The following is a 26,005-nucleotide window of genomic DNA, read 5'->3' as shown; positions in this document are numbered from 1 at the left end:
AAATCCAAGGCAGTAAGGGATGGAGGTACAAGGATACCCACCCTCAGCCAAGGAATTGCCCCATACAATAAAGAGGGTCTGAAAAGCTTGTAAAAGAACCTGAAGGTTAAGGGAAAAAAGAACATGTTAAGCATATTGGATAGTAAACATTTTGCAAATGCATAAATAGGCAGCACTCTAGTGAGGCCTCCTCTTCTGCGCTTCTAGCTCAAGAGGGAGATGCACTCCAGATGTCCAATAGGCAGAGAAATGGAGCTGGTTGGCCTGGGTCGCAGAGAGGGGCTAGGAGGTTGGGGTCCTCTATCTCCAGCAGGAGCTGCACATAGAAAGGAAGGCATCAGAGCCAGGTCACATCCACTTCCCCTCCAGGCTCTCCCCTCTCTTCTGTTCCACCCGATCTAGGCTTTGTCACCTGGACTACAGACTGCAGCACAGAACCCTTCCTCACTGATTTGCTCAGCTCGGGTCTTGCCTCCTCCAATCCCTCCGTCAAAACCACCACATTTCTTTTGGTGGAGCCCAGGCTCTTTGCATATACTCCTCCCCAGCTCAAACATTCCCTGGCTCCTCACCACCCACAGTTTCTGGTCTAGCCCCTCAGCCCGCCATTCAGGACCTCTGTGAGTGGCCCCTTCTCCAGCCTCATCCCCTTCTGTTCCAGCAGTTCCTCCTTCACTCAGGTCACTGCTGCACCCACACACCCGTCCCCCACCCAACATTTTGTTCTGGCAAAGCCCAGCCTTCCCTCTCAGCCTTCCCGGGCATCTAGCTGTCCTCAGACTTCCTCTGGTCCTTCCACTCCAGGCTCATCTATTGAAATTTAGCCACAGAACGCAAGGGAAGTATGAAGGCATCCAGGCTCCACATGGAGACTGGAACCAAAGACCAGGTCTCCCTCCAGCCTAGGCTCTTATCACCTATGTGTATCCTGCCCACCACAGCAGACTGCAGGGGTGTGGGTAGAAAGCTCTGGGCTGGGAGCGAGGAGACCTGGGTGTTCCACCCGATAGGCCGCATGCCCCAGTGCACGTCGCTGCCACTCGCAGGGCCTCAGTTTCCTCGTTTCTTGATGCCAGGGCCCGGCGCATTTGCTGTCGAGCACTGAGCTCGATAAACTGATGATTCATCACCATCAACCATCGACTGCCATCTCTGGCATCAGACCGAGGAGCTTGGGTGCCTGGGCCCAAGGTGGTTCAGCCCACCAACCCCGGCCTCCCAGTTAGGCCCTGCTTACGACAACGCCCTCCCATTTCCCAACCCTCCCCACCACCCCGTGTTCTCCTCTCAAGGACCAGGCTACCTGCCGCCGCGGAGGGCTGCAGCAGGGAGACGGAGCTAGAAGATGCCTGGGGAGAGTCTCTCAGAATCAGCAGAGCCTTGGCCGCTTCCAGCTTCCGCTGCCACTCTGAGGCAGAAACCGAGTCCTGGTCAGAAGCTTCAGGAGCCTGCAGCGGAAAGGGTGTGAGAGAATGGGACCTGAAAAGCCATGCCTCCCCACCTCATGGGGCCAGTGGTCCTTCAGTCCCGGGTTCCGCTGAAGGCCCCACCCACGCTGGGTGCGTTCAGGTGGGGCCTTCAGCTCTTCCCGGTCACTAAGTTTGGCCCCTGCCAGGGTTCTGGACCCTGCTCTTTTCCCAGGATCTGTGGCTGCAGGAGGACAGGGCCAAGGACGGATGGCACAGGCCTGGAGCACCGGCGCTGAGCATCTAGAAACAAGGAAAAGAAAGGCCAGGGGATTCAACCCTCTGGCAGACACACACTACCAGTAGAGAAACAGGGCCAGGATCTTGCGATATCTGGATGTGGGAGTCTGAATGCCTGCGGGCCATCAGCCGTTGTGGCTTGCACAAGTCCTTTCCCCTGTTGGGTCTGTTTTCCTTTCTAGGTCCTTCTTCAATATCTCTCCCGAGACACCAATTCCTGCCAGCGTTTCTAAAACTCCCAGGGCAACGGTGACGATTGTGGGGAATCCCAGGTGTCTGTGTTCTAATCTGCAAAGCACCTGGAGAAATGGGATCACGGTCCCTGTCGAGGGACTGGTTCTCACCTCCATATTCCCCAACCCCATGGAGCCTGAAGGACCAGCTTGGCTCATCTAATGGCCTGGAAGCTTTCTCTACTGACCTCTGGACTCTGCCCCTGGGCCCCTGGGCCCCGTGGCCCTCACCATCTTGGCACATTCCCCCCCTGCTTTTCAACAGGACCTTCTATCCCATCAATCTGTTTCACGTGGAATAACAGCCTCCGTTAGTTGAAGTCCTGCTATGTGGCACGCCTTGGCCTAGCCCTCTTGTCAGTGCTGTAAGTGTGGGATATTGTCCCCATCAGTACACTGCTAGTACACACTGGAAATGGAGGCTTGGAAATGTAATGTCACGTGTCCAAAGTCTCACAGATAGGCAACCGCAAGGCTGGGAGAGCCCTGCCCTTGCCCGCTAGTCTGAGATGCTGCCTTCTCCACTCCTCCTCCTCCCCCCACTCCTCCTCCCCCTGCCGGCTCCTCTCCTCCCCCTCCTCCTCCTCCTCCTCATCGGCCGCCTCCTTCACTCCCTCCTTCTATCTCCCACGGCATCAAGCACAAAGGTTGGGCACCCGATAACACAATATACAACTAGCTCCATGTGCCTTCTCACTTTACTCACATGCTGGGCAGGGCAGGAGTCCTGTGGGGCTTCCTGGAAAGAGAAATTGTTCGTCGCATCTTCAAGGCTGCTGGAGTCCAGGACAGAGACAAAGAATTTGGGGCATGACCAGTCAGCAGAGCTCCTTGGGCGCTTGCCTGGAGGAGCAGGGAGCACAGGGTGGAGTCAGGCACCAGGCCGGCCATGGAGAAGAGATACGTATGGGTATGTTCTGGGATGAGGATAGGAGCCCAGAACGTCAGAGCTGAGCAGACCTGGAAGACCAGCCAGTTCCTACTCTTTATTTTCCACCTGGTGAAACTGAGGCCCAGAGAGGACGAGTATTATTTCTCCAAGGTCATATGGCAAGCTGCAGTAGGGTTAGGGAGGGAACCCACATCTTCAGGACACAGAGAAGGGTCTGGGCTGTGAGTGAGATGGGAACCTCCCCCACAGGCCCCGGACTCTCCTTACCTTCCCGGGGGTTGCACGGGGGTGGGTGGGCCTCGAGCTGGGACATGATATTCTCCTTCCCAGCTGTGGAAACCTGGGGACACTTTAGGTGAACCCTTCCCCCTGACCCCACCCCACTCTTCCTCACCCCCAGTCTGAGGTCTCCTCTCACCGTGGACCATTTTGCCCCCCCAGATCTCTCCTTCCCACCAACACTTGGTAGATAATGTTGATGACGTCTATTAGGTGGGGCAGCTAAAGGCCCGGGGAGTAATTTGCCAAGGCCACATCAAAACTGGGTAGTAGGACTGGCGACAGAACTGCTCAAAGCTCCCTTCCCCCAAACCCAGACGCCCTCCCTGGCCAGAGACACTCACTGAGGGCTCCTGCTTGAATGGTCAACTTCTTGACATGGCTGTGAGCTTTGCGAGGGGAGGCCTCACTCCTTGTCAGTCCTTGAGCCAGGTGCCTCTTTAGCTGTGCCCCCTGCTCCTTCTTCAAGGCACTCTCAGCAGGCAAGACACTGTGGTGTTCCCTAAAGTGGGGGACTGCAGGTCAACAGTCAGTCACATTTAGGGGAGGCCCACCCCCCACTCCCCCACCCCCGTCAGACACCATACTCACGAGAAGAAGGCACACTTGGGACAATCGCAGGCCTGGAAGAGGCAGAGGTGCTCCTGGTCCTTGATTTGGTCAGTGAAGCCGTGGTCGTAGCAGCGGGCACAGCGACTTACACCTCTTTTGGGGCCAAGTTCAATCCCCCACGGGGCTCCGGTCTCAAGCCCCGTGGGGGAGTCGGAGGGGCAGCAGGGCACAGCAGGCATTTCATTGGAATCCATGGTTCTAGGGCCAGGAGTGGAGGTCAGGATGGCCACATGATCCCCTACCCTCAACATACTTCCTCTGCCCTTTGAAAACCCCACCTGAGGTGCCTGGATTCTTCTTCACCCAGCTCACCGCTGAAATCACATCGCACCCAACCTTCTCACTCACGTAGCCTCCTTCCCAGGAAGCCGCACTCACGCATAGCCCCATTCCAAGAAACTCTTGGCATGGTTCCTGTAAACTTTCAATCCAACTGCTAATCTCCTTGCTTACATGGACCCCATTTTCAGGCACTCCTGTGCCCCCTTCCACAATTACTGCCCTCCCCTTCTCGTGGATCATCCTGTACTCTGCCATACCTCACTGTTTTCCCTGCCATCCACTTCCACAATTATCTTCCTAACCTCCTGCATTCATTCCCTCCCTACTCATGATTCTGGCTGCCCCCCCACCTCAATTCTGTTATTAGTATGTCTTACATTCAACTTTCCGCTCACACCCCATTCTGATTTTCTTCCTGCACCCCACTGTAAGCTTAATTATTCTCTCAGCAACCCCCCAATACTTTAGGCTGACAACCCCTTTGTACCCCCATGAAATTTGATTATGCTGCTGGATCCCAAGCCCCTCTTTCAATAATTATTTTTATTCATCCCTTCGATTATTCATTGACTAGATCCATGTTGAGCCCCCTATCGAATGCCAGACCCTGATCTAGTCAGCAGTTGACTCCTCGGGTGTTATGCTGAGTGAAATAAGTCAATCAGAGAAAGACATGTATCATATGACCTCACAGATATGAGGAATTCTTAATCTCAGGAAAGAAACTGAGGGTTGCCGGAGAGTGGTGGGGGGTGGGAGGGATGGGGTGGCTGGGTGATAGACATTGGGTAGGGTATGTGCTCACCCTAGTGAGTGCTGTGAATTGTGCAAGGCTGTTGAATCACAGATCTGTACCTCTGAAACAAATAATGCAACATATGTTAAGAAAAAAGAAAAAGAAGAAGATAGCAGGAGGGGAAGAATGAAGGGGAGTAAGTCGGAGGGGGAGACGAACCATAAGAAACGACGGACTCTGAGAAACAAACTGAGGGTTCTAGAGGGGAGGAGGGTGGGGGGATGGGTTAGCCTGGTGATGGGTATTAAAGAGGGCACATTCTGCGTGGAGCACTGGGTGTTATGCACAAACAATGAATCATGGAACACTACATCAAAAACTAATGATGTAATGTATGGCGATTAACATAACAATAAAAAATAAACAAAAAAAACCCAAAAATAAAAACAGCCGACTCCTCACCGCACTAACTCTTTTCTTTCACCAACAGAACCCTCTCTGCTCTCATGCAAACCCATGTATTCCCTGCACAGCCCCCCAACAGTCTTCCATGCTCCTCTTCACACTTCAACGGTTATGCTTGGGTACACCTTCCCCGTCCCTCACATCTGGGGTGCACCACCTCATCTCAGGCAGCCCAGTCATTCGCTGCCACTACCACATCAGAATCAAAGGATCAAAGGCAGGGGCATGAGCCCTGCCTCAGGTTCCAGAGGCCAGGGGTCAGGGGGCTGAGGCGAGGGTTTCCTCCCACAGGTACTCGGTGGTTGTTGCTTGGGGGGGCCCGGGGGGGGTCGGGGAGACGGGGTGGAGTGGGACATCAGGAGGTACTCCACCGAGGTGGAGAAGAGGAGAAGGGATTGGCCATCCAGAGCAGGAAGGAGGGAGGAAAGATGTGTGGAGAACGAGGGTCCTATTCCTGATGCCAGCCTGTGGTTACCTCAGCCGCCCGCAAGTCCAGATCCAACAGCAGGGACAGAAGGTGGGAGGAGGGAAGACCCAGCTCTCTCTCCCTTTCCCGCCCTTCCCACAAAGGCCAATGAGCTTCCAGCGCTGCCTTCCTCCTCCCACGGCTGTGGCCGGTGACCAATGAGCTTCGACTTCCGTCGACGTTCACCCACCAAAGTCCCGCCCCTCTCGCCTTCCTTTCACTTCTCCGTGTGCTGGCTTTACTAAGCCAGTCAGTAACTCGTGAAGTGAGGTGAAGCGAAACTTTGTGCTCCCTAAACCTTGTTTCCCAGACTTTTCTCTCTTGGGATGTGAAATATTATATGTGCATGCCTATTTAACTCATGTCCTGGATATCCTGTAACTTACTCTTAATGAAATTCCGCATGTGTTTTTTTTAAGATTCATCCATATTCCTACGTCAGGGATTGTCCATCGGGGGGCAATTCTACACCCCCAGGGAACATTTGGCAGTGCCTGGAGTCATTTTGGTCCATCTTTGCCGTGTCTCTGTGTCTGAGCTCCCTCTTCGGTTCCACAGATAAATTTGTCTGTTCCTGTGCTGATACTACACCATCTTCATTTTTACCTCTTGATAAGACATCTTGATCTATGGTAGGGCAAGTCCCCACATCTTATTCACAATCTTCAAACATGTCTTCCTTATTCTTCACCTTTTGCCCTTCCAGTGTAAGTGTCAGAATCAGCATGTCACGTTCCTTGAAAACTCATTTGCACCAGATTGGGGCTGCATTTTCATTAAATCTGTGGATAAGTTCCGGGAGAATCGACCATCCTTAGGACACCCAGCCCTCCTAGTCACCAACATGGCATATCTCTCGTTTATGTGGGGCTTCCTTAACGTTTCCATCTTTAGTTTAGTATTTAGTTTTATCTTTTGTACACTCAGATCTTGTACATCTTTTCTTGCATTCATCCCAAGATACTCTAGAGTGTTGTTGCTCTTGTGCTTGTTATCCACTTAAAATGACATTTTCTAATTGTATCTAACTTACAGAAATCCATTTTACTTTTTAAAAACTATACTGACCTTAAAGTCAGCCACCCTGTCAAACTCTGATATTGAATCATTTGTCTTTAGATGTTCTGCAGTTTTTCATGAATCTGTGACTTACAGAAGCACAATAATCGATTTACAGGTTTCTTTTATTTTAGCTTAAACAAAGCCTATATTTTTATTTTTAATGATAATAAAGTAGTGACAAAAATTTGCATCATGGTAATGAAACATTAACATACAATCAAAATCTACTGATAATGTATGCATTTTTATTAAACCTGTACTGGCTGGCCAGGGCATCCACTGCAAGGTCAAACAGACATGACCACATTCGACCTCTTTGGGTTGTCCCTAATATTAAATAGAATGCTGCCAACATCTCCATAATAAAATGTGTTTCCTGGGTTTCACTGTTTCCTTCCTCTTTCACTTCCTCCCTTCCTTCCTCCCTCCCTCTCTCCCTCCCTCTGTTCTTTCCTTCATTCCTTCCGTCCTTTTCTTGTTTCCTCTTCCCTTCTTCCTTTCTCTCCTTTCTTCCTTTCTCTCCTTTCTTCCTTCCTTCCTTTCTTTCTTTCTTTCTTGCTTGCTTGCTTGCTTGCTTTTGCTTTATAAGATTAAGGAGTTTCCCATACATTTCCAGTTTAAGAAGTTTGTCTTAAAAATCATGAATAGATATTAAATTTTCCTTTTTTCTCTATTGAAATGATCAAAAGTCTATTTGTTTAGTCTGTTACACAGTATTATTTGTAGATGCTTTTTTCAAAATCTTTAATAAAGCTTACAATCACAAAAGGACAAAATTCACAAGTGTGTATCTTAATGAGTTTTCAAAAATTAAGCATACACATTCAGTTAGCACCTAGAGCAAGCAACAGAATATGTTGGCAACACACAAACCTCTCTCATGTCCCTTTCTATCTATCTATCTACCTATCTATCTATCTATCTATCTATCTATCTATCTATCTAATGTGAAGCCAGCTTTGCTCTCCTAGGATAAATGCAACTTCGTTATGGTGGATCATCTTTTGTAGATACTGGTGGGTTCAGTTTGCTAAAATTTTGCTTAGGATTTTTACATCTTCTGCTCATGAGCAAGATCGACTTGAAGTCCCTCTTTCTCATACTAACCTTGCTGGTTCCAGTGTCAAGGTTTTCTAGTCTCATAGCCTGAGTTGGGGAATAGTTTCTCTTTTCTATCCTCTGGAAGTTTTTGTATAACATTGGGATTGTCGGTCTTGAGACTTTAAAACTTGACCACTAAACAGCTGACGTACCAGTTCTCTTCATTTTTTCCTTTAAATTGTACTGTGGATAATTTCAAACATATACAAACAGGGTTTGCATATAAACTTACAATCTCCAGGTTCATTACAATAGAGCTGTGCGCCTGGAACATTAACGAGCTTGCTTCAGAATCCAACAAAGCCAAAGAGCTTGTGAAAACAGATTGCCGAGCTCCACATCTATAGTCTCAGATTAAAAAATCTGGCGTGGGACCCAGAGTTTGCCTTTCTGACAAGTTCCCTGGTGATTCAGATGCTGCTCGCGGGGGAACCACACTTTGAGAACACTGTACGAGAGAGAATAGTGAGGGAACCTCCAAGTATCCGTCACTGGGCTGCAACGGTTAACCACTCACAGCCAATTTCATTTCATATATATCTTCTCCCCTCCGTCTCTTCCAGATTATTTTCAAGAAGATACCAGAAATCGTTTTATTTTTTTGTGGAACACTTCATCACATAACTCTGAAATATGAGCAATCCATCTTCCTCAACTATCTATTTGAAAATAGATTCAAAACACACAAAGTTGAACAGTGAACATTCTTTCACCTAGATTTCATATTGTCCCATTGCTTTCTCTCTCCTTTTTCTTTTTTGCCTAACCACTCAAGTTCCAAACTCTTCATCCAATTACTTTCAAATGCATCTCCTAAGAACTAGGATCTTCTCCTGTCTAACCATATTACTATTGTCATCTTGAAGAAATTTAACAGTGGCATGATAACATTATCTAAGTCCATCTACAGTTCATATTCCAACTTCCCCCAGTTGCCCCAATGATACCCTTTTGAGGGTCAACATTTCAAGCAAGTATCATACATTGCATTCAGTTGTCATGTCTCTTTAGTATCTTCTAGTCCCAAACAGTCCCTCAACTTAAATCTTCCATGACAATAACATTTGCCAAGAGCCTAGGCCTGTTTGCTTCCAATGTGTCCACGATACGGCTTTGCCTGATATTTTCCTCTCGTTTAGATGATTTCTGTTTCACATTCTTGGCAAGGATATTAAATAGGTGATGTGTAGTTCACATGACATCCCATCTGGAAGCTCCTAAGGTCAGTTTGTCTAGCTGTCGGTGCTGCTATTGGCATGACTCAGTTTGATCCCTTATTTACGGTATCGTTGGACAGATCAGTCCATTGTAAAGGTACCTTTGTCTGTCTGTGACTTACAAGCAGTCTGTAGCATGATATTTTTTTTTTTTAAGATTTTGTTTATTTGACAGACAGAGACAAGAGCAAGAGAGGGAACACCAGCAGGGGGAGTGGGAGAGGAAGAAGCAGGCTTCCGGCTGAGTCAGGGAGCCTGATGTGGGACTTGATCATGGCCTGAGTCCAAGGTAGACGCTTAGTGGCTGAGCCACCCAGGTGCCCCTGTAGCATGATATTTTGATACCATGTGGGTATTCTGTTTCCTCCCCACAGAATTTCACCTCTTGGCCTTAGATTTTGTTCCTGGTTCTTGTCTGATTTGATCATTGCTTGGGTGGTTGAAAAATGATGACTTTCTTTTTGCTATCATTTCTTCTACTTTTATTGGCAGACATTTTGCTGTAAAGATGAACATCTCGGTCCCCCACCCCCACTCTGTTGCTGTTGTTTCTGTTGTGTTTTCGGCAGCAGGGAAAGATGAAAAGCCATTCAGGTGTGGTGTTCAAAGAAATATAAAGAGAATAAAGTGGACAAAATAAGAGAAACGTAAACAAGTTTAAGATGAATTGGGTAAGAATTTCTCTAACAGTTCAAACATAATGACAAAATCTATTGGCTGAAATTAACAACAACAACAACAAAGTTTTCAACAATTATTAAGGGTACCTGAGTTATAAATTTGGTCAGCTATAAAATGGCTTGTGTCTTTTGGGCACACACACACACAAACACACACACTCACACATACACAAATATTTTAGAGAGACACAGGCTAAAAAAACATAAATAAAAACACTATTTCAGTTCAGAACGTATGTTAGAAAACTGTGACACGATGTATTACATTTTACAAAAAGCAGAAGATCTTCCACTAAGTGTATATAATACAAGAGCTTTCTGACACGATGAAAGATGAATTGATACAAAATCTGAAAAAGAAATTTCAAATACCTTATTTTTACCATCACACGGGTCGTGAGACATGAGACCCTGGCCAATTGATACTTTAGGTACATTTTGTCTCCAAGGGCTTTGCAATTTGCAAAGACATGATTTATAGTTTTAAAAATTGAACTCGTGGCATGGATATTGTGGAATCTGTTCTATTGCTTACAAAAGAATTTGAGCTAATTACAAAAAAATAGCTTCTGTCATGAAGGGCAATGATCTAGCTGTTATGCTGGAAATCAAATTTTATTGTTGTTTTAAATCAAGAGTCCAATGTTTCTCTTATTCTTCTTTCCACTGTGAGATACATATTGAAAACACAGGTGCTTTAGGTTTCTAAAGTAGAGTATATGTCACTTATCATGGATAGAGTTATTAATGTCATTCAGTAAATATGTGCAAATGTAGTGATTCATTGTAGGTTAATTTTGTGGGTCTCGCTAGAGGTTTTTAAGTTTTATGGATCTTTTCAAGGAACCAGATTTCTGTTTCACTGATTTTCTCTATTGTTTTCTGTTTTATATTTCATTGATTACTGGACTTAATCTTTATCATTGCCTTCCTTCTCCTCACTTAGGGTTTATTTTGATCATCTTCTTCTAGTTTCCTGAGGTGAGAACTTAGATTATTGATTCGATGCTTTTCCTTTTACTTAGTGGAAGCCCTTAATAATATAAATTTCCCTTTCAGCAATGCTTTAGCTTCATCCCACAAATTTTGGTGTGTCTTATAATCATTTCCATTCAGTTCAACTCATTTCTTGATGTGCTGGAACATTTTCCCTTTAGTCCATAGATTCGGTGGCCTCCTTACCACTGGGTGTTGTTCAAAGTCCTGAAATCATTTCAGCAGGGATAGGGCAGGTTGCCTCCTTACTGCCTGGTGGAGGTATAATTGCAGAATTTCCACATGATTGATTTCCACTGACATAGGAGGGGCAGAATGGCCCCCATTTCCACCAGTCAGATGTGGAATTCTAGGCTGCCCATTAGACACTTTGCTGGCTTGTGTGGGTGCAAGGCCATAGTTCGTTCTGTGGTGGTTGGCTGAAGTGGAGCACTTAGTGTCAAAGGGTTTTCCTGTCTTGTTAGGCTGCCACTTTTCTGACCCTTATGCTAGAGACAGCAGGCTTTTTTTGCAGCTGTTTTGTTGTTGTTGTCCTTGTTGTCGTTGTCATGGTTGTCATCATCATTGGTTTGCCTATGTCTTTTGTCATTCCTGAGGAGCTGGCTTCTTCAGCTCAAAGTCTGGGATATATGACACAGAAAGAAAACCAAGGGAACTCACCCTTTTGTCCTTCCTTTGGTTCTGAGATCCCTAGTTGTTCTGCCTTTGCCTCTCCACTTTGCAGAGTCCTGTGTTTCTTTTATATATGGTGCCCGGGGTTTTAAGCTGCATTTAGTGGGAAGAATAGAGAAATGTACTTCGATTCTGTCCCCCCAGAAGCAGAAGTCTCCATATGAATTTAATTATAAGTCCTGATTTTTAGCATGTGTTTGGATTTATAGTTAAATTTAAACTCAATTTTAATCCAACTTAAAACAATTGGATTTTAAATGAAAATTAAAATTAAATACAGCTTTTGAATTAATATATTTGTCTTTGATTACAAACTCTAATCGCAAGAGATAGGCACATCTATCTGATAAGCTATATTTGAAAGGTATACCTAAAAATGCATGTGCTTTGTAAGACTGATGGATCACAGACGGGTACCCCTGAAACAAATAATACATTATATGTTAACTAAAAAAACGCATGTGCTTTGAAGAAACAAATTAACATTCAAAAGATTACCAGAGAAATCAGGAATAATTAAAACAATTCTATCATAGGTAAAACCCAAATTTTAGGTTGGAATAATACTTTCAGGGGGAAATTTCTCAGTCCCTAACTTTGGATGTTTTTCCCCAATTTCTAAGATATATCTACTTCATTGAGTTAATATTCAGAAACACACTTCAGCATCAATAACCAAATATGAGGATTCCTATAAAAGCTGTTGGAATGACAATTTGGAAAGATGTAGCAAATTCGTCGCTTGGTAAATTCATTCATCTTAGGCGAGTTGATTTTGTTGTCACCCAACATCGCAAAGCATTAACAGGGAGGAATCCTGAACAAAGGGAGCTCTTCTCCTGGCCACTGACCATCTGTGCAAGCACACAGAGGGAGGAACTCATTGTTGGCCAATGAGTCCAGTGGATTCTGAATCTCTTAATTTGGATCACTGTAATAGATTTTGCAGGTTTGTGGCATTTCAGAGGTTTGTCAATAGTAATTAGAGCTAATATTTTGGGAGCATTAGCTATTTGCCAGATAGCGTACTAAATGTTCTACAGACAGTGTCCCATGTAAGACCCATCCCCATTATTATCCTAAATTTTGCAAATTGGAAATCTGAGGCTGAGGGGAGCTAAGTGATGTGCCCAGCTAAGAAGTGGTAGAACTAAGTTTCAAATTAAAAATTGTCTACCTTAAATAATTGACATTTGTAGGCTCTTGACAACTTTACAGACATACTTATCCAAGGTTTCAGAGTACCTTGAGTAATCAAACCCTGAACAAACAGGTTGTACGTTAGTAGGCATCTCTTGCAATTCAAAAGGTTTCACGTGAGGAGACATTGTATATAAACTCAGATTTCAGGCTACTGTTGGGTTATCTTTGATCAATGGCAAAGTGATATTTGTTGAATATGCAGAGATTGATTCAAAAGGAGAAAGATGGAGCTATATTTCCATACTGTGGTGTGAAGAGTAGTCCTTTGGATCTCGTCTATATTTTACCCTGAAGTCTATCAATAACCAGCAAGGTGGTGGGCTGCATCAATATAAAAATAAGCCATTTCCGTGGAAAATACTACCTTGGTGCTATGCAATTACGAAAACCAAGATTGGTTGTTCAAATGAATCTCTGTTTCTAGCTCTTCATATGGGAGATCTCTGCAGTCCTTCATCTGCACTCTTATTCACTTGAGACTCACAGCTTCCTGAAGGGATTAGGGGTGAAATCAGTTGTGACCAGAGATATTAGTTCAGTCTTGCTGCCAAATATCCAGGTGAAAACCTGGTGATATTTAAGACATGGAGGCCATAAAGAACTCCCATTGAACTGAATTAAGATACAACTTGGTGACTGAAGCACCTGGGTGGCTCAGTCGGTTAAGTGTTCCACTCTTGATTTTGTCCAGGTCATGATCTCAGGGCCGTGGGATCGAGCCCGGCATCAGGCTCTGTGGTCAGCAGGAAGTCTGCTTCTCTCCCTCTCCCTCTGTCCCTCCCCCTGCTCTCTCTCTCTCTCTCTCAGATAAATAAATTAAATCTTTTAAAAAAAGATACAACTTTGTGACCAGATGCAGGCTTGGCAATCATTATGATTCACATGTTCCAGTTAAATTGATGTTTTTCAAGAGTGACAACTTTGATCAAAGATGGTATCTTATACATCTTAGCTCCAACAGCTCTTGTTGTGTTCCCTTTCACGTGGTCAGTGACTAACAAAAATGGTTTCTTCAGAGACATGTAAGTGCCAAGCACGGCAACAAACACCGTGATAGACAAGCACAGTGAAAGGTTGTATTGGAAGCCAGCCAAAATGACAGGGGAAGAACCTCTGAAAACTCTGTCCTCCTTGAAAGCCATGAGAAAACTGGCAGGGGCGCCTGGGTGGCTCAGTCGTTAAGTGTCTGCCTTCGTTCGGCTCAGGTCATGATCCCAGGGTCCTGGGATCGAGTTCCACATCGGGCTCCCTGCTTGGCGGGAAGCCTGCTTCTCCCTCTCCCACTCCCCCTGCTTGTGGTCCTGCTCTCGCTGTCTCTGCCTCTGTCAAATAAATAAATGAAAATCTTAAAACAACAACAAAAAAGAGAAAACTGGCAGAAAATTTCAGAATCAATGTTTTCAGAACTCTGGAAATTCACCAAAATCATGCAACAACCTCAGTATGTTTATTCTAGAGAAACAGAAGAATCCCAGTAGGAAGAGTGCGCTATGTGGCATTTTAACTGGCCCTATTCCCATGCTCCTCTATCCAACTCTGTGGTAGCCTTGAATATGGACAGTCTGCAATCGCAGTGAAAGCCAGTAGCCTGGCAGCTGCCACAGGGAGCAGAAAGGAGATGGGCCTCCTGCAAAGTTTCATTTCCAGAGAACTGTCATTATTTGATCTGTCTGGTTGTTCCCTGGATGACCCCACTTGCATGGCTGCCTGTATTTGGACTGACTCAGAGCTTGCCCCATTTGAAGTGCCTTTTCCCTGGGGGCATTTGCCAAAAACATTTAGGGGCAATTATTTGACATTGCAGCTGCCTCAGGCAGTGGGTAACACTTGGGGTGAACAATAGGTGAACCAAAACCTTAAAAGGAAAAACTGAGGAATAAGATGTCCATAGGGACTTTAAAAAGCGATGACACTATCCCTATGAATCTGGAAGACCAGACACATTCCCAAGACTACAGCATGCTCTGGAAAGACCCAAAAAGGCCCTATGTTCTCAACTTTGGTTTATTTTGAGGTTCTGTGAAAGCAGAAATGAAGGCTGATACAGAGTGGACAACTGCCTGGCTGAGTGTTGAAGGCATGCCCAACATACACACAGAGCTCCATGTCAGTGACTGAGAGTCTTAGCAGTTATATAGGCATTTAAAGGCATCTCTGCCAAATCATTAGATAACCACTAAGCTAACCAAGCAGTGAATTCAGTGGCCATATACAACAGAGGATACAGACTTTACAGAAGTAGTTCAGAAAAGTCACTAAACAAACAAATGACAACAAGAATACCAAAAACACACAGTAACGATGAAACCTGGAAAGGGGCAGAATCTGAATTCCAGAGTTGCCACATTCTATTACTTAGAACAGATGTTTAGCTTTTGACCAAAACCTATCTGACATGCAGAGGAACAGGGAAGTATGGGATGTACATGGGGATACCCAGACATTGGACTTACTAGACAGAGACTTTAAATCAGCTATTGTAAATACGTTCAACATTTAATAGAAGCCGTGTCTTACGAATTAAATGGAAGTATGAGACTGATGATTCATTAAATAGATACATCATCAAAGAGATGGAAATCGCTTTAAAAATATCAAACAGAAATTCTGGAGTTGAAAAGTACAATAACGACAATGAAAAATTCACTAGACCAGCTGAACGGAAATTGCAATTGGGATTTGAAAGAATCACCGAACGTGGAAGTTAAAGCCGACTGAGACTGTACAGTCTGAGGAAAAGAAAGAAAAAATAATGAAGAAAAATGAACAGAGCCTCGGAGACCTTGTAGGACATGATTAAGCACACCAGCTTATGCATAATGAGAGTCCCTGGAGGAGAGGCGAGGAGATAAAGGGAAAGAAAGAAGATTAGAAAATAATGGCCCAATACTTCCCAAATTTTATTACAGTTATTAATCCAGAGAAACAAAAAGATCTGAAACTCCATGGAGGATAGATTCAAGGATATCTGTACCTTGAAACAGCTTAGCCAAACTCCTGAACACCAAAGACAGTGAGAGAAGGTTGAAAGCAGAAATACAAAAGCAGCTCATCACGTACAAGGGATTCCCAGTAAGATTAACAGCTGACTTCTCATCAGAAACCATGGGGCACCTGATATGATGAGCACTGGGTGATATACTCAACTAATGAATCACTGAACATTACATCGAAAACTCATGATGTCCTGTCTCTTGGCTAATTGAGTTTAAATAAAAAAAAAAAGTTAAATGTAGAGCTACCCTATGACCCAGCAATTGCACTGCTGGGTATTGACCCCAAAAATACACATGTAGTGAAAAGAAGGGGCACTTGCACCCCAATGTTCATAGCAGCAATGTCCACAATAGCCAAACCGTGGAAGAAGCCGAGATGTCCTTCAACAGATGAATGGATAAAGAAGGTTTGGTTCATGTGTAGACTGGAATATTACTCAGCCTGGGTGCTACCATTTACATCGACATGGTTGGAACTGGAGGGTATTATGCTAAGTGAAATAAGACAACCAGAGAAAGACAATTATCGTATGGTTTCACTCATATGTGGAATATAAGAAATAGCACAGAGGATCATAGGGGAAGGGAGGGAAAACTGAATGGGAAGAATTCAGAGAGGGCGACAAACCATGAGAGACTCCTGACTCTGGGAAACAAACAGGGCTGCAGAATGAGAGGTGGGTGGGGGGATGGGGTAACTGAGTGATGGGCGTTAGGGAGGGCACGTGATATGATGAGCACTGTGTGTTATATGCAACTAATGAATCATTGAACACTACATCTGAAACTATTGATGTACTACATGTGAGCTAATTGACTTTAAATTAAAAAAAATGAAAAAGAAAAAGAAGCCATGGGGAACAGAAGATAGTGGGAAGTCATATTCAAAGAAAATGACTGTCTGGCAAGAATTCTCTATCCAGCAAAACTGTCCTTCAAAAATGAAGGTGAAATAAAGCCATTCTCCGATAATGAAAATCTGACTGAATTTATCACTAGGAGGCCTGCCTTACAAGAAATATTAAGGAAAAGTCCCCAAAAGACACTAAAGAGCAATTCAAATCCACATGAAGAAATAAAGAGCATCAAATACAAGTGCATGAAGCAATAATTATAGAACTATCTGGATGGGCTTAAAAGGTATAAAGATGCAATTTTTATGACAATAATAGTACAAAGGAGCTGGAAGTTCCAGAGCTATGTAAGATCAAAGTTTTTACATAATATTGAAATTAAGTTGGTATTACTCTGAATTAGATTCTTTTAAATTAAGATCCTAATTGTAATCTGTGAGGCAACCACTAAGAAAATACTTCAATTTTAGTAAAATTGTAGTAAGCAATAAGGGAATTGTAGTAAGCAATAAGGGAATAAAAATGGTAGGAGAGAAAATATTTTTCACACAAAATGGCACCTCAATGGTGTGAGAGAAAAACATAAATACATGAGAAAAAAATGACAATGGCAGACATAAATCCTACCATATCATTAATTACGTTAAATGTAAATGGAATGAACACTAAAAGGCAAAGCAGCTATTGGCAGAATGTCATACAGATAGAAAGCAGAATGGTGGTTGCCAGGGATTGTGGGAAGAGAAGGGGAATGAAGAGTTAGTGTTTCATGGGTACAGAGTTTCACTTGGGAGAAATGAAAAGATTCTGGAGACGGAAATGTTGATGGTTGCACAACAGTTTGAATGTACTTAATGAAACAGAGGTGGATTCCTAAAAACAGTTAAATGTTAAATTTTACATCATGCGTATTTACCACAGTTTATAAAAAGGAAAAAAAAAAAAAAGGAAAGCCATCCGCTGCCCATCGTTTGGGAAACTAAATATTGTTAATCTGGCAATACACCCCAAACTGATCTATAGATTCAATGCGATCTCCAACAAAACCCCAGCTGACTTCTTTGCAAAAATAAATTAGCTGATCCCCAAACTCCCATGGAAATTCAAGGATGCAAGGATAGCCAAAGCAATCTTTAAAAGGAAGAGGACTAATTTGGAGGGCTCATTCTTCCCAATTTCAAATCTTACTAGGAAGCTCCAGTAACCAAGACAGTGTGGGTTTATGGGGCGCCTGGGTGGCACAGTCATTAAGCGGCTGCCTTCGGCTCAGGTCATGATCCCAGGGTCCTGGGATCGAGCCCCACGTCTGGCTCCCTGCTCCGCAGGAAGCCTGCTTCTCCCTCTCTCACTCCCCCTGCTTGTGTTCCCTCTCTCGCTGTGTCTCTCTCTGTCAAATAAATAAATAAAATCTAAAAAAAAAAAAAGACAATTGTGGGTTTAGCATAAGGTTAGTTAAATAGATTAATGGAATAGAATTGTAAGTCCATCAAAAAAACTTTCACATTTACACCCAATTGATTTTCAAATAGGTGGCAGGATAAATATATGGGGTAAAAAGGGGTGTTTTCAACAAATGTTACTGGGGGCACCTGGGTGGCTCAGTCGGTTAAGCGTCTGCCTTCGGCTCAGGTCATGATCCCGGAGTCCTGGGATTGAGCCCTGCATAGGGCTCCCTGCTCCGTGGGAAGCCTGCTTTTCCTTCTCCCACTCCCCCTGTTTGTGTTCCCTCTCTCGCTGTCTCTCCCTCTCTGTCAAATAAATAAATAAAAATCTTTGAAAAGAAACTTATTAAAAAAATCTTTAAACAAATGTTACTGGGACAACTGGATATCCACACACAAAAGAATGAAATTGAACCCAACCCTTATTTCACTCCATATACAAAAATTAATTCAAAATGAATCATAGATCGAAATATATGAGCTACAAGTATAGAACTCTTAGAAGAAAGCATAGCAGTAAATTGTCATGACATTGGGTGAGGCAGTGTTTTCTTACGTATACCACCAAAAGGCCAAGGAACAAAATAAAAAGAGATATATTGGGCTTCATCAGATGTTAAAAATGTTATCTGCTGCAAATAATACCATCCAGAAAGTGAAAAGAGACCTTGCAGATTGGGGAAAGTATTTGCAAATCATGTAACTATAAGGGACCTGTACCCAGATGATCCAAATTAGTTTTACAAGCCAATGGTAAAACATATAGCCTCACTGAGAAACGGGGAAAAGATGTGAATAGTCATTTTCCCCAAAAGATAGAGAAATGGTCAATAAGCACATGAAAAGTGTCTTGATGTCATTCGTCCTAAGGGAAATGCAAATAAAACCCACAGTGAGAACCTACTTTACTCCCACTAGATAGCTAAAATCAAAAAGATGGAAAATGATTGTTGTTGAGAATGTGGAAAAATTTGAACCCTCAAGCATTGCTGGTTGGAATGTAAAATGGTGCATACACTTTGGAAAACAGTCTGCCATTCCCTCACATATTAAACACAGGGCCATCATATAACGAAGCAGCTCCAGTCCTTGGTATATACCCAAGAAAAATTAAAATGTGTATCCAAAATCTTGCATACCAATGTCCATAGCAGTATTATTATAATGCCTCCAGAGTGGAAACAAACCAAATGGCCATCAACTGATGACTGGATACATAAAATATGAAATATCCACACAATGGAATATTATTTGGCTATAGAAACAAAGTACTAAAAAGCACTCCCGAAGGTGGTGGTGTAGGAGGATCCTGAGTTCACCATCTCCGGCGGATGCACTGAGGCAACAACTGCATGTATTGCAACTCACGATGAACGTGACCTGAAGACTGGCAGAGTAGCTCTTCCACAGCCTAAGTCATAAAGAGAAGGCTACACTGAAAAGGGTAAGAAAGGCAGAGATACAGCCAGGAACCAAACCACCAGCGTGGCTACCCACAGGCGGGGGGGATATCACAAGTACAGAGGAGTGGAGGAGCAAAGGAGCAAGGGCATCAAGCCCCAAATCAGGCACCCCTGGCCGTTGGGACCTGGACTGACTGGGAAGACTAGTCCCCACGAATCCTGGCTTTAAAAATCAGTGGGGCTTAACTCTGGGAGCTTTAAAAATCAGTGGGGCTTAACTCCCACTATGCGATCAACATAACTATTCCAGTGGGTGTAAAGTAGCTATGGGAAACTGAGTATCTGCTCTTCAAGAGCTAGCACACTATATCACGTGGCACGAGACCAAGCGCAGAGGCAATGGTTTGAAAAGCACCTGGGTTATATGTGAAGGAGATTTATTGACTAATTGTAGGATGTGTGCTGGAGGCACAGGGATCTGTAGGAGCTCTCTCTGGGAATGGAAGTGATGGTGAGCATCATTTTTCTTGCCTTCCTTCAGCCTAGATAGCCGGACACTTGCAAAAGCCAGGTCTGACCCTCTCCATCTACCTTGCTAGTACCACTTGCCCTGTCCCAGCATCCACCTGCAGACCACCCCACCTGATCTTCCTGCCCTAGCAGGCACCCTTCCCACCATACTGGCGGGCAGCCTCAGCCAGAACCAACGTCCCTCCCAAAGTGAGTACCAACCCACAAAACCCAGTGATCATACCTAGCCAGGACCAGTGCCCTGCCAAAGCCACTCCTGCCCCAGGCAGAGCAGGGGAGATAACCACCCCCCCAAACCTGCCTGCCCTAGGTGCAGCTGAGTTTCTCAGCCAGCTGTGCCAAAGGCAGTCCCTGCCTGCCAGTGCACATGTAGCAGTTGCAGCTGATCATTGCAGATAGTTGAGCTCTAGGCCAGCCTCGCCAACCATTGAACCCACAACCAGTGCAGCTGGGCATCTCAGCCAGCTGTCCAGGGGGCAAAACCTACACCACGGCATGCCCACTGTACCTGCAACTTGGCCTCTCAGCCAGCTGCGCAAGTGACAAGCCACACCAACCACTGCTCCTACAGCACAGGTTCAGTAGGGTGCTGTTCAGCCACAAAAAGGAGGGTGTACACAGCCCACAAAGGGAATACCCCTGGAGCCCCTGGTTTGGGTGACCAGAGTGGATTGCAGTACAGGGCACCACAGGATGCCTTCATAAAACCACCACTTTCAAGACCAAAAGATCTCGCTGACCTGGTTAATACATAGAAACAAACACAGAGAGTGGGACAAAATGAAGACACGGAGGAATATGTTCCAAATGAAAGAACAAGACAAGACCATGAGAAAGAGCTAAATGAAACAAATAAACAGTCTACTTGATAGAGGACAAAGTAATGGTTATAAAGATAACCACTGGACTGGAGAGCAGAGTGAATGAACCCAGGGAGAACTGTAACAAAGAGAAAAAAATGTAAAACAAACAAAACCAGGGCTGAAGAACACAGTAACTGAAAAAAAAATACACTAGAGGAAATCAACAGCAGATTAGAGGATGCAGAAGAACAGGTTCAATGATCTGGAAGCTAGGGTAAATGAAAGCAACCAAGTTGAACAGAAAAAGGAAATTTTTAAAAATGAGGATAAGTTAAAGGACCTCTGCGATAACATCAAGCATAATAACATTTGTACCATAGAAATCTCAGAAAGAGAAGGAAAGAGAGAAGGGGGTAGAAAACTTATTTGAAGAAATAATGGCTAAAAACATCTCTAATCTGGGGAAAGAAACACACATCCAGGTCCAGTAAACACAGAGTCCCAAGCAAGATGAACCTAATGAGGTGCACACCAAAATACATAATACTTAAAATGGCAAAAATTAAGGATGAAGAGAGAATCTTAAAAGCAGCAAGACAAAAGCAAGGAGCTATGTACAAGGGAAACACCATAAGGCTATCCACGGATTTTTTTTTTTTTTTTGGCAGAAACGTTGCAAGCCTAAATGAAGTGACATGATATACACAAAGCGCTGAAAAGAATATAGGAAAAAAATAAACCCTACAACCAAGAATACTCTATCTGGCAAGGTAATCATTCAGAATTGAAGGAGAAATGAAGAGTTTCCCAGACAAACAAAACTTACAGGAGTCATCACCACTACCCCAGCTTTAAAAGAAATGTTAAAGGGATTTATCTAAGTGGAAAATACAAGGCAAAAGCTAGAAGTAAAAAATTATGAAAGGAAAAAATTTCACTGTTAAAAGAAAACATACAGTAAAGGTAGCAGATCCGTCACTTATAAAGCTAGTATGAAGGTTAAAACACAGAAGTATAATCAATTGTATCTACGAAAATTATTCAAGGGGTACACAAAATAAAAGGATGTAAAACATGACATCATATACATAAAACGTGGAGGGGGGAGTAAAAATGTAATGCTTTTATTTATTTATTTATTTATTTTAAAGATTTTATTTATTTATTTGAGAGAGAGAGAATGAGAGATAGAGAGCACGAGAGGGAAGAGGGTCAGAGGGAGAAGCAGACTCCCTGCTGAGCAGGGAGCCCGACGTGGGACTCGATCCCAGGACTCCAGGATCATGACCTGAGCCGAAGGCAGTTGCTTAACCAACTGAGCCACTCAGGCGCCCCAAAATGTAATGCTTTTAGAATGTGTTTGAATTTAAGTGACCATCAACTTAATTTACACTGCTATATACATAGAATGTTATCTATGAGCTGATGGTAACCACAAACCAAAAACTTATGATAGATGCACAAAAAATAAAGAGAAAGGAATCCAAGCATAACATTAAAGAAAGCCATCAAACCACAAGAGGAAAGCACAAGAGAAGAAGAGAGAAACAGAGAACTACAAAAACAACCAGAAATCAACTAACAAAATAGCAGTAAGTACATACCTATCAACAATTACTTTAGATGTAAATGCTCTAAATGCTCCAATCAAAACACACAGGGTGACTGAAAGGAAAAATACAAATCAGGACCTATCTATATGCTGCCCAAAAGTGACTCACTTCAAACCTAAAGACACTGCCTAAAAGTGACTCACTTCAAACCTACAGACTGAAAGAATGGGAAAAGGTATTTCATGCAAATGGAAGTGAAAAAAAAAAAAAAGCTGGGGTAGCAAGACTTATACCAGACAAAATAGACTTTAAAACAAAGATTGTAACAAGACATAAAGATAGGTATTACATAAGGATAAAGGTATCACTCCAAACAAGAGGACATAACAATTGTAAATATCTATGTGACCAACATCAGAGCACCTAAGTATATAGACCAAATATTAACAGACATAAAAGGGCAAAATTGACAATAATACAATAATAGTAGGGGACTTGAACACCCTACTTGCATCATTGGAAAGATCTTTTGGACAGAAAATCAATAAGGAAAGAGTGGCTTTGAATGACACTTAGACCAGATGGACCTAATGTGTATATACATGACTTTCCATTCCAAAACAGCAGAATATTCATTCTTTTTAAGGGCACATGGAACATCCTCCAGGAGAGATCACATGTTAAGCCACAAAACAACTCTCCATAAATTTAAGAAATTGAAATCATACCAACCACAACAGCATGAAACTAGAGGCCGATTACAAGAAAACAACGAGAAGACACTCAAACACGTGGAAGCTAAACAACATGCTACTAAGCAACCAGAGGGTCAATGAAGTAATTAAAGAAAAATAGCTAGGGAAAAATGAAAATGGAAACACTGTAGTTCAAAATCTTTGGCACTCAGAAAAAGCAGTTCCAAGAGGAAAGTTTTTGAGAAAAATCTCAAATAAACCATCTAACCTTACACCTAAAAACCTAGGAAAAGAAGAACAAACAAAACCCAGTGGTGCAAAGGAAGGAAATAATAAAGGTCACAGTGAAGGGGCACCTGGGCGGCTCAGCTGGTTAAACATTTGCCTTTGGCTCAGCTCATGGTCCCAGGGTTCTGGGATCGACCCCCGCATCGGGCTCGCTGCTCAGCGAGGAGCCTGCTTCTCCCTCTCCCACACCCCCTACTTGTACGCACGTGCTCTCTCTTTCCTCTCTCTCTCAAATAAATAAATAAATAAATAAAATCTTTAAAAGTAAAAAGATCACGGTGAAAATAAATGAAATAGAGACTTAAAAATCAGTAGAAAAAGGTCAATGAAACTAATAGCTGGTTCTTTGAAAAGATAAACAAAATTGACAAACCCTTAACTGCTTTAACCAGACTCATCAAAGAGAGGGAGAGGGAGAGGAGGAGGGAGAGAGGGAGAGAAAGAAAGAGGAAGAGAGAGAGAGAGAACTCTCATAAACAAAACCAGAAATGAAAGGGAAGTTATAACTGACACCACAGAAATACAAAGGATTATGAGGGACCACTACAAAAAATTGTATGCCAACAAAATTGGATAACTTAGAAGAAATGGATAAATCCCTAGAAATATACAATGTTCCAAGACTGAATCCTAAAGAAATAGGAAATCTGAGCAGACCAATTGCTAGTAACAAAACTGAATCAGTAAGAAAAGGAACCTCCAACAAACAAAATCCAAGACCAGATATAGCTTTACAGGTGAATTCTACCAAACATTTAAAGAAGCGTTAATCCTTCTCTTATCGAACTATTCCAAAAACTGGAGGAGAAAAGAATGCTTCCAAATTTATTCTATGAGATCAGCATTGATACCAAAACCCCGATACCAAAACCAGATGAACACACTACAAAAACAGAAAAATACAGACCAATATCCTAGATAAGCAGAGATGCAAAAAACCTCAACAACATACTAGCCATTCAAATTCTGAATTCAAAAATACATTTAAAAAATCATCCATCACAAACAAGTTGGATTTATTCCAGGGATGCAAGAATCGTTCAATATATGCAACGTGATACACCACATTAACCAAATAAAGGATAAAAATATGATTATCTCAATAGATGAAGAAAAAGCTTCTGACAAAATGCAACATGTGTTCATGATAAAAACTCTCAACGAACTGGGTATAGAAGGAACATACCTCAACACAGCAAGGGCCACATATGACAAATGCACAACTAACATCATACTCAAGGGTGAAAAGCCGAAAACTTTTCCTCTAAGATCAGGCATAAGACATGGATGTCTCCACTCACCACTTTCATTGAACATACTATTAGAAGTCCTACACACAGCAATTAAACAAGAAAAAGAAATAAAATGCATCCAAATTGGTAAGGAAGAGGTAAAACTGTCACTATTTGCAGATGACATGACACCCTATGTAGAAAGCCCTAAAGCCTCCACCAAAAACAAACAAACAAACAAACCCAAAAACAAAAACACCAAATATTGACGTTGCAGGATACAGAGTTAATATACAGAAATCTGTTTCATTTCTATACCCCAATAACGAGATAGCAGAAAGAGAAATTAAGAAAACAATCCCAATTATAATTGCACCAAAAACAATAAAATACCTAGGAATAAATTTACTTAAGGAGATGAAAGACTTGTACTCTGAAAACTACAAGACATTGGTGAAAGAAATTGAAGATGACACATATAAATGGAAAGATGTACTCTTGGAGTGGAAGAATTAATATTGTCAAAATGTTTACACTACCCAAAGCATTCTACAGATTGAATGCAATCCTTATCAATATACACCAATAGTATTTTTCACAGAACAAGAGCAAAAAAAAAAAAATCCTAAAATTTGTACAGAACCATCAAGGACTTTGGATAATCAGAGCAATCCTGAGAAAGAAGAACAAAGCTAGAGGTATCAGAGCCCCAGATTTCTGACTATACTACAAAGCTATAGTCATCAAAACAGTGTGGTACCAGCCCAGAAATAGACACACAGTTCAATGGAACACAGTAGAGAGCCCAGAAATGAACGCACATGTATGTGGTTAATTAATCTATGGCAAGGGAGGCAGGAATATACAATGGGGAAAGGCAGTCTCTTCAATAAATAAAAGCAATCTCTCCAAAAAGCAGTCTTTGGGAAAACTGGACAGCTACATACAAAAGCAGGAAACTGAACCACTTTCTTACACCATACACAAAAACAAAATTCAAATGGGTTAAAGACCTAAATGCATGCCTTGAAACCATAAAACTCTTAAAAGAAAACATGGGTCGTAAATGCATAGACATTGGCCTTAGCAATATTTTTCTGGATAAGTCTCCCCAGGCAAGGAAAACAAAAGCAAAAATAAACAACTGGGACCATATCAAACTAAAAAGGTTTGACACAGGGAAAGTCACCATCAACAAAACAAAGAGGCAGCCTATTAAATGGGAGAAGATATTTGCAAATGATATATCCAACAAGGGCTTAATATCCAAAGTATATAAAGAACTCGTGTAACTCAATACCAAAAACAAAGCAAAGCAAAACAAAACAAAACAAACAAACCGAAATAATCTGATATAAAAATCGGCAGAGGACCTGAATAGACATTTTTCCGGTGGAGATACACAGATGGCCAACAGACGCATGAAAAGATGCTCAGTATCACTAATCATCAGAGACATGCAAATCAAAACCAGACGGAGATATAGCCTCACCCCTGTCACCATGGTTACTATAAGACGGTAAATAATAACAAGTGTTGGTGAGGCCGTGGAGAAAAGGGAACCCTTGGGTGCTGTTGGTGGGAATGTAAATTGGAAATTTCCAAA

The 26,005-nt window shown here is 42.9% G+C and overlaps 1 protein-coding gene across 1 annotated transcript; it reads right to left on the bottom strand.

Moving 5' to 3' along the window:
• Positions 1–203: 203 nt before the first annotated feature.
• LOC114203830 (doublesex- and mab-3-related transcription factor C2-like) lies at positions 204–3,916 on the bottom strand. The gene is made up of 5 exons (XM_028097121.2): positions 3,702–3,916; positions 3,455–3,612; positions 2,646–2,782; positions 1,304–1,448; positions 204–316 (listed from the first exon to the last, which is right to left on the bottom strand). The coding sequence occupies exons 1-5, from the start codon at positions 3,914–3,916 to the stop codon at positions 204–206; spliced, it is 768 nt and encodes a 255-aa protein (XP_027952922.2).
• Between the last annotated feature and the right edge of the window lie 22,089 nt (positions 3,917–26,005).

Source organism: Eumetopias jubatus, unplaced genomic scaffold (assembly GCF_037043125.1).
Source record: "Eumetopias jubatus isolate StellerSeaLion01/CBP00866 unplaced genomic scaffold, mEumJub1_p1.0 scaffold_11, whole genome shotgun sequence".
In the NCBI taxonomy this organism is placed as follows: Eukaryota; Metazoa; Chordata; class Mammalia; order Carnivora; family Otariidae; genus Eumetopias; species Eumetopias jubatus.
This window is presented reverse-complemented; position numbering and strand designations above follow the sequence as displayed.

Coding starts and splice junctions, on each gene's coding strand:
- LOC114203830 (XM_028097121.2), bottom strand. CDS start 3,916: ATGGATTCCAATGAAATGCCTGCTGTGCCCTGCTGCCCCTCCGACTCC. Junction 3,613..3,701: donor CCCAAGTGTGCCTTCTTCTC/GTGAGTATGGTG, acceptor CCCCCACTTTAG/GGAACACCACAGTGTCTTGC. Junction 317..1,303: donor GCAGCCCTCCGCGGCGGCAG/GTAGCCTGGTCC, acceptor TTCTATGTGCAG/CTCCTGCTGGAGATAGAGGA.